The sequence below is a fragment of the Spinacia oleracea genome, chromosome 2 (assembly GCF_020520425.1).
Source record: "Spinacia oleracea cultivar Varoflay chromosome 2, BTI_SOV_V1, whole genome shotgun sequence".
NCBI classification, from domain to species: Eukaryota; Viridiplantae; Streptophyta; class Magnoliopsida; order Caryophyllales; family Amaranthaceae; genus Spinacia; species Spinacia oleracea.
This window is the reverse complement of record NC_079488.1, coordinates 30476455-30487166: the sequence shown is the minus strand read 5'-3', so window position 1 is coordinate 30487166 and position 10712 is coordinate 30476455. Positions and strand designations below refer to the sequence as shown.

Below are 10712 nucleotides of genomic sequence, written 5' to 3'. Positions count from 1 at the left end.
GTTTGTACTGATTAGAAAATCTAAATGATATAAGAAATAGTTAAATTTTCATAATATACATATCATTAAAGATTAAAAATAATAGAGTTAGTTATTAAAATTTTACGCTCTAATATTTACAACTCATTGCAACGTACATCGTGCTTCGTGCCCCATACTCTATCATAATTTACGCTACCATTTAAATTTCCAGATTTATTATTAATCTATTACTATTTCCTTTACAATATTCTATACCCGATTTGTAAGTACTTTTTTGGGTTAATATCTTATTTGACAAATTTAAAACTTTTTAAATTATAGAATAATATCAAAGTAGAAAATAAAAAATAAAAAAAATTTGAGGCATGAAGCGACTTATATTTTATGTTGGCTATTGTATTAAATATACTCGTTCTAGAGATGAAAACAATAATTTGGGAATAGAGCAAGTTGTATTTTACGTTTGTCACATTTCCCTTACTTTGTATGTTATCCTTTTGTACGGAACGGAAATTGCGTCGAGAAGATGGTCTATTTTTTCACAAGTATCATAATAAAACACTAAGTCTAAAATAAGGACCATATGTAGGTTATAAAAGAAACTTTCAATGGTTCCATCCTTCCAAGTATTACCATAGAGAGGCTATAAAATATATTCGCTCAAGAACCCGGCATACTATGTCTTTTTAAAATAGGGACTTAACACAAACTTAAACCAACTTTGTTTTATTGCTCCTATTTTTCGTGTCTCAATTTGCGTGTTTACTCTCTTTAACATAATTTTTTACTTTTCATATTTAGCGTTTCACGCCATTTCCTTACGACAGTTCAGATTAGCCTTTTGGAACTAAGGCTTTGTTGTTATAACGAGCTGTGGACATATCATGTAATCCCGCTCATTACTTATATATGACTGAAGTAAAATCTAAAACTTTATCTACCACACCATTACTTAGGTATACAAACTCGCCAAGTGCAAGGACTCACCTTACCCACTTCACTACCCACCTTACATGCTCGAGTAACCATCATAATAAATATATTTATTAATTATGTGTGTGCAAGTTTGTAACTCGAGTCTTATTAGTTCTTTTGTACCCGTTACACCTCTACAAAGATTTTTTTTTAAAGAAACGTTAGGCCGGAGACTTTATTAAAGTAAATCAATTCCCGCCAAAGCCATGAAACTTTGGGGGAAATTATCGACCCACAAGTGGTCAATTACAACATCATTCCATCTTGCTATAAGATGTGCTAAAGTATTACCCGACCTACGGACATGATTACAAATAAAGGACTCAAAGCTATTTTTCATCCGACCAATGTCTTCGTAAAAGAGCAGCAGTGGTGAATAACCCTTCAGCTTCTGATTAATGGTGCGAACCACATTCATAGCATCACATTCCAGTATGATCTTGGAGAATCCCATTTGTTTCCCCTGTTGTACCCCAAGTCTAGCACCAGCAACTTCGGCCTGCTCCACTTCCCGCTTTGCCTTCACCCTAATAACTGCAGCAGCTAGCAGTCACCCCTCATTGTCGCGCACCACCGTACCCAGCCCAACATCGACCACCCCAACATGTGCATCCGTGTTTGCCTTCACCCGGTCCCCTTGTGGACATGTCCAGCCACCTGTTCCTACCCCTGCATCCAGACCTGTAATCGGTTCGAAAACCGATGTAGCGTACTCCTGGTGGTCGTGCACTAATTTCAGGAAGTTCACAGCAACTTGGCTTGGTGCCAAGGGCACTCCATTATGTATTCTTTCGTTCCTGCAGAACCACGCGGCCCAAACAAGGGTACAAAAGGTTTGCAGCTCCATATTACTTACTTTGCCAGCCATCCGTTCGAACCGTTCAGCAAAGGTGGTAGACGGGGCAGCAAGCAACAAGTCTCTAAAATCACTGTGAGCCCAAATGTCCCGAGGATCTTCACATTCGAACAAAGCATGCAAAATGGTCTCATTTGCCTCACCACACACAACGCAAACTGCATCAGGTACTACGTGACGGACGTGCAATCTCTCCCTCACAGCAAGGCTCCCCTTACATGCCCTCCAAATGAAATGGCAGAGCTTCGGTGACCCTTGAATTTTCCAGACCTGCTGCCACATCTTGTCTTCATTCTCACCATGGAACAAGCTCCATGTGTTTCGATGCCCCAACTGTGCTAACCAGTAGCCCGACTTTACCGTATATGTCCCGTGCTTTGTCGGCCACCAATACCTCGTGTCCTGTGGGAAAAAGTCTTAGCTTGGTATGCTCATAATTAACTCACTATCTTCTGCGTTAAAGGTATATCTTATTGTTGCTTCATCCCACCCACCCTTCTCAAAGTCAATAAGGGCTGCAACCTTTAGGCCAAGATAACAGTTTAAGTTCGGGGTAGGGACAATTATTGCAGAATTGCCGGGTAACCACGCTTCGTCCCAAACGCCAATGCTGGCCCCATTACCAACTCGTCACTTAAGGCCATCGAGTAGAAGTGAATTTTTCCCGCAAATACTTCTCCATGTATAACTCGGGTCATGCCCCCTTCTAGCCTCAAGAAACTCATCATTTTTGAAAAATCTCGCCTTCAATACCGCATATAAGAGAGAGTCCCTAACGGTGTGAAGTCTCCAGGCTTGTTTAGCAAGAAGTGCTTGGTTAAAACATCGAAAGTCGCAAAATCCCAAGCCACCCATCGACTTAGGAAGACACATCGTCTCCCATGTGTGCCAATGCATTTTCCTCGCTGTATCCGTCGATCCCCACCAAAATCGGGCAACTAGAGCATGGAGGTCATCAACCAATCCATTCGGTATCCGAAATACACTCATCATATAGGTGGGAATTGCTTGTTCCACGGCCTTAATAACTACTTCTTTCCCCGGTCGAGATAGAAGTTTCTCTTTCCAGCCATTTAGTTTCTTCCACAAACGTTCTTTTAAGCCTGCAAATACCGCCTTCTTTGATCTCCCAATAATAGTCGGCAAGCCTAAATACTTCTCATGTTTAACCACCTCCCGAACACCTAGAGTCTCCACAATTTCCTCCCTTCGAGCAACATTGACACATTTACTAAAAGCCACTTCGGTTTTGCTAAGGTTAACTTTCTGTCCGGATGCTTTCTCATAGATACTGATAATTTCAGCTATCTTAGAGCACTCCTGCATATTGGCTTTTGCAAATAAAATGCTAGCATCTGCAAAGAAAAGATGAGAAATTCTTGGGGCCCTATTACAGACTTTAGCACCATGTATTAAGTTCTCATTTGCTGCTTTAGATATCTAAAGTAGAAAAAGCGTTAGCACAAAGTAAGAATAAATACGGGGATATATGGTCACATTGACGTAAACCTCGGACCGGTGTTACAGAACTAGAGATATGGCCATTGATTTTGAAGGAAAATGAGACGCTAGATAGGCATCCCATCACCCTTTGAACCCAATTACTGTTGAATCCCATTCTAAACATAACTCGCTCCAAGAAAGACCATTCGACTCGGTCATATGCCTTCATCATATCAAGTTTAAGAGCAATAGTACCATCTCTCCCTTCTCCTTTCCTCTTCATAGTATGGAAAATCTCGAAAGCCACAAGAGCATTATCTGTGATTAATCTACCCGGCACAAAAGCACTCTGTTGGATTGACACTATTGAGGGAAAAAACTTTCAACTTGTTTGCCATGGTCTTGGAGATGATTTATAAAGAACATTGCAGAGACTTATAGGTCGAAACTCACTCATATTAGTAGTATTATTGAACTTCGGTATGAGTACTATACAAGTTCTATTAATCATATTAATGTCCACATTACCTCTCCACCATCCTTTAACAAACTGCACCACATCATCACCAACAATATGACAAAATTTCTGAAAAAAGAGGGCGTGCATACCATCCGGTCCGGCGCTTTGTTGGGGTGCATTTGGAAAAGTGCTTGTTTAACCTCCACATCAGTTGGCTCGGCATTCATGACCTCATTCATCTCGTTCGTGACAATACGGGACATACCTGCCAATGCCTCTTCAAAGTTGTCCGGCAAGTCAGTAGCAAACAACTTCTCAAAGTAATCCTCCACAATATGCTGCACATCTTCTTTTCCTGTTTGCCAAACCCCATTATTATCATTCAAGCCTTTGATATAGTTTCTTTTCTTCCTTTGGCTTGCTTTATGGTGAAAATATTTCGTATTCTTGTCCCCTTCACGTAACTCATTTTCTCTTGCACGTGCATACCAGTACGACTCCTCCATTTTGTGTAACTCATCAAGCTGCGCACTCAACTCTCCACATTGCTCCATAGTACGCCCATCTGGATACATGTCCTGTAGCCTCTTCAGCTCTTTCTCTGCCTTTTTTATTTTTTGTTTTATCGAGCCAAATGTTGTAGTTGCCCATGCCGAAAGTGTTGTCGAACACCGCTCTATTCTCGCAGCCATTGATCCCCCGACCTGCTCATGCCACGCCCCTGCCACTACCACCCGCCACTCCTCCTTGGACAACCATAGCGACTCAAATCTGAAGCAACGCTCCTCACGTCCTCTCCCCCGGTCATATTCAGTATTCAATAATAAGGGAGTATGATCAGACCAGTATCTTGCAAGGTGAAGGACCTCCGATTTTGGGAAGATATTATACCATCCCGCATTTGCTAAGAACCTGTCTAACCTTTCTCAGACAACATTTTGGGGTGAAGTTCCCCTTTGCCACGTAAATACACTACTTCAGAACCCCATATCACGCAAATTACAACCATCAATGGCCCCCCGAAAAGCATCCATCTGTCTCTCACCCCGAATAGCCCCACCATCCTTCTCTGACGGCCCGAGAATTTCATTGAAGTCTCCAAACATCACTAGTGGTTTAGTACAATTGCCCCAATACCTTTCCATAAGCTTCCATGTAAGGTGTTTGTTCTCCCGCTCCAGCCACCCATATATACCTGCCACTCTCCAAGCAACCCGATTATCCTGTCTCCTTACCTCCGTGTCCACATGATGAGCAGAATAAGACTTAATTACCACGTTCACATCCCTCCACAAAATGCCGATACTACTGATACATGAGCCTTGCGTAAACCCACAGCTATTACGCACCCTTTCTAACCTCCTAGCATCAATCATTGTCTCCATAATAAAGACAATCTCCGGCCTATCCCTCCAACACCTATCTCGGAGGGCCGTAACTGTCCAAGGGTTGCCAAGCCCTTGACAGTTCCAGCTCAGAATTTTCATTGTTGTTCGCGGGGTTGGTTAAGACCAACCTCCGCTACTGAGCACATAGTGCCAAACCCCTCCTCTTCACCATCAATGTCCATACTATCCTTCCTCTTGCCATAGCTAGCCTGTTCTTCCCTTAACCAAAGATTCACATTTGGACATGTGCTGACTCGCTTTATTTTCCTATACTTTCTACACGTGTAATTGGTTGAGGAGCCAACATTAAAGTAGAGAGCATTCAATTGACCCTCTGCGCTATTATGGACAGTTACCCCACCACTTGCCTCTGAGAATGGCCACGGTGATGATTGAGAGTATAGAAATGATGGAGGAATGTGCTTCAGATTTGCACACTTTTGGCTGGTAGGACATTTCTTGACAAAGAAGTAGAAATCCCGTTCGAGGGTAGTCCAGTAGTATCGAGCCCTGATGATCTTGAGGGCTAGCATCTTGCCATTCATGTGGGTGCCACAGACTCCAGCATGTATGTTGTCCATGACTCTTTAAGCTTCGTGCTTGTCAACACATCGGAGGTTAGGACCGCCAAAGGAACTTTTGTATAGAATGCCGCCTTCTATGACGAAATTGGTTGATTGTAGTCGTAGAGCCCTTTGATTTTTGTTTGAAAAGTGTGGGGGATACTCTGAAGTTTGTAGATACCTTTGAATGTCTGTAAACCAAGGTTCATCCCCGTCTTGCTCGACGTCGTCAATAGCATGGATATATGCTGCTTCTTGACGTGTTTCAATTGTAAGTGGCATTTCAGCCATGCCATTTGGGATGTTGATCATTGAGGCCAGCTTTACAAGTGCATCGGCGAATTGGTTTTCCTCTCTCGGGAGGTATGTATAACGAAGCTCTTCTATTTGCTCAGACAGCTGCTCAAGGTAGGACTTGTATGGAGCCAAGCTCTCGCTCCTTACTTTCCATTTGCCAGAAATTTGATTGATGATTAGGGAAGAATCCCCGTATATTCGAAGTTTCTGGACACCCAATGCTAAGGCGGCTTTCAGGCCCATGATGCATGCTTCATATTCTGCCGCATTGTTTGTGACGTTGAATTGCAGTTTTGCTGATATAGGAATGTGAGTGCCGTCTGGGGCTACTAGAATTACTCCATCACCACACCCGTTCTGATTCGAAGCACCGTTGAAATGCATTGACCAACTGTCATCACTGGTCATTAAGATTTTCTCGTCGAGTAAGTCGTAATCCTCCTCTTCTGCCTCGATAGGACAGTCGGCTAGGAAGTCTGAGACTGTTGAACCCTTGATAGACTTCTGCGGGATGTATTTGAGATCGAATTATGCTAACATGACCAACCACCTGGACAACCGTCTGTTGAGAGCTGGTTTTTCGAATAGATACGTGAGAGGATCGGCTTTGCTGATCACATGTACTGTATGGGAGAGCATGTAGTGCCGTAGTTTCTTTGTGGCCCAAACCAAGACGATGCTGAGTTTCCCGAGCTGAGTGTACTTGGTCTCGTACTCGATCAGTTTTTTGCTTATGTAGTATACGGCGTTCTCCTTGCCTTCAACTTCCTGGGCGAGCATAGCCCCTACTGCTAGATTTGTGGTTGTGAGGTAGAGCCTGAGGGGAATCCCTGGTATGGCTGGCTTTAGTACTGGTGGGTTGGAAAGGTAATCCTTGATAGCGTCAAATGCATGCTGACAATCGTCATCCCACACTTTGGGCTTGCTTTTTCGGAGCTTTCGAAATACCGGTTCACAGATCATTGTGAGTCTTGAAATGAACCTACTGATATATTGTAGTCTGCCGAGAAAACCCCGAATTTCCTTTTCATTCGTTGGTGGTTGCATCTCGAGTATTGCTTTGATTTTTGAAGGATCAGCCTCTATGCCCCGAGAGCTGATAACATATCCGAGTAACTTGCCTGACGTTACCCCGAATGCACACTTTTGCGGATTGAGCCTCATGTTGTATTGCCTGAGCCTGTTGAAAAACTTTCGAAGTACTGAGGTATGCTCGTGTCTCTTTGGATTTGACAATCATGTCGTCGACATATACCTCAATTTCCCTGTGAATCATATCGCTCATGATGGCTGTGGTTGTTCTTTGATAGGTTTCTCCTGCGTTCTTCAGTTCGAACGGCATAACTGTATAGCAATATGTACCCCACTAAGTGATGAAGGTTGTCTTCTCCATGTCCTCCTCTGCCATGGGAATTTGATTGTAGCCTGCATACCCGTCCCTTAAAGAGAGTAAGGCATGATTTACGGTGTTGTCGACCAGGATGTCGATGTGGGGTAATGGAAAACCATCTTTAGGGTTGGCCCTGTTAAGATCTCTGTAGTCCACACATATTCGTACTTTGCCATCCTTCTTTGGCACTGGGATGACATTTGCAATCCATTCTGGATACTTTGCTTCTCGAATAAACTCGACCTCTAGCTGCTTGGAGACCTCTTCTTGAATTTAGAGGAAAACGTCCGGTTTCATGCGACGGAGTTTCTGCTTGATGGGCTTTGAACCTGGAATAAGAGGAATTGTATGCTGACCGACGCTTGGATCAACCCCTGGCATATCATGATAGGACCGTGCGAAGACGTATATGTACTCTGAAAGTAGCTTGATAAGATTATCCCGCTCTGCTTGAGATAGAGTTAAACCAATCTGAACTAGCTTTGAATCACTGTTGTTAGAAAGGTTAATTTTTTCTGTTTCCTCAATTATGGGCGTCCTGTTTTCATGATTTTCGATAGCTTTTAGAATTTCTAAGTCAGTTTCTTGTGAAGCAAAGTTGTTTGAATTAGGATTGTGTTTTGAATTAGAACTCGAAGAGTAAGTAGAAATTGAAGTGTTATTGAAATCAGCAATCATTACATCGATTGTTTTGACTTGAAGCTCGGCCTTTAGAGGCTCTTGATTGATGCAAGACTCTAGTTCTAGACTGTTAGACTCATTGCTAGACTCAGATCCAGACTCATCCTCCGACTCGGACTCGCTCATCATAGATCCTTCGCCCACAGTAATCTTGAACATCTTGCCATTTGGAGCACATATCTTGAGAGACTTTCTCTAGCCCTTGACCATCTTCTCACTTGGAGTAATTAGCTTAGATGGGTCGAAGTCTTCGATTTGAGTGATCATCTGAACCATGGTGTCTACGAAAATGGTTGGGGTTATTTCCTGGCCAAACAGTAGACCGAAAGCTGACGAATCAAGGCATTCAGGGGTAGCCTTGTCTTGTATCGGAGGAGCATCCTCTCGAAAGTGACAATCTTGAAAGATCTCGAATCCGGGGTAAAGGATCCCCTCTGAAGATTCATAGAAAGGCTCTGGGAAGTCTAAGTATAGGTCATCCTCTCCTTCTTTTACGAATTTCCCATTGAGTGTAAGTTGATGAGGAGATATTTTGAATTGATCATTGCCAGCTCGACGGGCCTTTAGCTTAGCCTTTTGCTGCCTGTCATCGAACTTAGTTGGCTTGTATCCCAGACCGCAACAGTTAGTTTGTCCTTGGGCCTTGAAAGGAGATTCGGTAGGCGGTGGCAGAGTAGTGCCCAAGAAGCGCCCACGCTTGATCATCATGCGCTTTGCCATGGGATTCATTTTGGACTTGATGGCTCTGACTTCAGCAATGAATCCCCAAAGTTCTTCATCATTGTCATCATGTTCGATTAGTATCAGAGCTTTGTCAGCTATCTTGGTCCTCGGATGGGACGCATGCAGGGTAATGACATTTCCTTGGACCTCCATTCAGACTTTCTGATGGAGTGAGGATGGCACTGCTTTGAGGTCATGGATCCAAGGTCTCCCCAACAGGAGATTGAAACTTGCTTTGATGTTGAGCACTTGAAAGCTTACTTTGCGCTCGATTGGTCCTGTGCGGAGTAGTAGAGTGAGAGTTCCCATTGCTTCCCGACGAGTGTTGTCATAGGCACGAACACCTTGGGAGGAACTAGAAAAGTCACTAGGGGTGAAACCCAAATTTTCAGCAGTGCGAAGAGGACACACGTTGATGGCTGACCCATTGTCCACTAGAGTCATGGGAATGATTTTGTCTTTGTATTCAACAGTCAGATAGAGGGCCTTGTGATGGCCTGCCCCCTCAGGTGGGAAGTCTTCATTTGTAAAGGTGATTCCTTCTTCCAGATTTTTAAGCAACCCGATTAACTCGTCAAGAGTGACTTCTGGGGTGACATTTAGCTTGACAAGAGCATTGATTAGAGTAGTGCGGTGGTCCACAAAGGAAGCCATGAGTTGCCAAATATTAACCTCTGCCTTAGTGTACTTCAATTGTTTGATCAAAGGGTTCTCCTCGGTGGGTAGAGGGATATTAATTGCCGGTGTCGTCCTGTTGACTGGCTCTTGAATCCGACCGGACCTAGTCATGACTTGAACACTGTTTTCTGCCTTAGGGCCCAAGTACCAGTCGGTGCTCATAATTTCTCGGCATTCATCGTCAGAGATGTTTTCAATAGGAGGGTCCTGATATGTGTCTTCATCATCGCTGGCCCATATCCCACAAATATCTTCTTGAGGTAATCCAGGCTCTGGGTTTTCACTTGGCTGCGCAGGGTGGAGCACAGGCTTCTGGTTATGAAAGATTTCCTCTACCTCAAAAGGGCCCACAGAATGGAAAAGAGTTTCTTGATTGTCTTCGAGAGCCCTTATGCGGGCCTCAGCCTCCTCAACACGTTCATAGAATTCTGCTCCAGCTACTGCTAGTGAAGTCATCTTGAATAGGATTCTGAGAGGAGGAGTCCGAACACCTATTTAGCACATGATTTTGAACCTTAAAACTTGAACTTCCCGACACATGATATGATATGCATGTAATGAATGAGACCTAGACTTGACTCTAAGTGCCACTCCGAAGATTCGGGATTTTGGATTTTTGTACTTGTATTCGGGATTTGCAACCCGTTGGAAGTGTTTGAGAGGAGCCTTCATTCTTTTGTGGAAGTTGACTCTTTGTACTAGAACTTGGGATGCCGAAAGAATATTTCGACCTATTGGACCTTGGACTATTTTAGGGGAATTTCAACCCATTGAGAATTTCGAAATTGGACTTGTACTGGGAGATTGAATTTTGTATTATTTCAAGGGAATTTCAACCCGTCAATATTTTAGGGGAATTTTTAGGTTATGATACATATGACAAAACATAAATCATGCGGAAAACCTTAATGCCAGGAAACATATTATTTACACATAATCATTTAGCATAATTCAGATGCATACACTTTGTAGCGTGCCTTCCCTAGCTGCGCCCGAACCGAACAAGAACAAGTCTTTAGGACTCCAAGTGTCGTCCCTCCGTAGATAGTCCACAGCACGTCCGGATCCGCCTTAAGCTCGGCCAACTAGAATCGCCCTTAAGGTTCCTAGGATTTTTGGCTAAATAGGTTTCAAGTGTTTGGCTGATTTTGCTTCAAAATCTTACCTTTGAATACTTCAATGTTGTGTATAAATTTGTGACCCTAGGCCCCTATTTATAGAGTTATGGAAAAGGACTTATAATCCTATTAGAATACTAGTTTAGGTTAATTAGAAT

At 43.2% G+C, this 10712-nt stretch overlaps 2 protein-coding genes across 2 annotated transcripts; both read right to left on the bottom strand.

Moving 5' to 3' along the window:
• Window positions 1-1507: 1507 nt before the first annotated feature.
• LOC110789128 (uncharacterized) lies at window positions 1508-2095 on the bottom strand. Its single transcript, XM_021993781.2, has one exon. The coding sequence runs from the start codon at window positions 2093-2095 to the stop codon at window positions 1508-1510; it is 588 nt and encodes a 195-aa protein (XP_021849473.2).
• Window positions 2096-2443: 348 nt separating this feature from the next.
• On the bottom strand, window positions 2444-4408 carry LOC130467316 (uncharacterized). The gene is made up of 4 exons (XM_056835791.1): window positions 3866-4408; window positions 3710-3806; window positions 3339-3619; window positions 2444-3253 (listed from the first exon to the last, which is right to left on the bottom strand). Exons 1-4 carry the CDS (start codon window positions 4406-4408, stop codon window positions 2444-2446), a joined length of 1731 nt encoding a protein of 576 aa, XP_056691769.1.
• Between the last annotated feature and the right edge of the window lie 6304 nt (window positions 4409-10712).

Excerpts from the sequence above, each read along its gene's own strand:
- LOC130467316 (XM_056835791.1), bottom strand. The coding sequence starts at position 4,408 with ATGGCTGCGAGAATAGAGCGGTGTTCGACAACACTTTCGGCATGGGCA. Across the intron at positions 3,620-3,709 it reads CAATAATACTACTAATATGA|TGTCAATCCAACAGAGTGCT; the intron begins GTGAGTTTCGAC and ends TTCCCTCAATAG. Across the intron at positions 3,254-3,338 it reads ATGGCCATATCTCTAGTTCT|ATATCTAAAGCAGCAAATGA; the intron begins GTAACACCGGTC and ends TTTCTACTTTAG.
- LOC110789128 (XM_021993781.2), bottom strand. The coding sequence starts at position 2,095 with ATGTGGCAGCAGGTCTGGAAAATTCAAGGGTCACCGAAGCTCTGCCAT.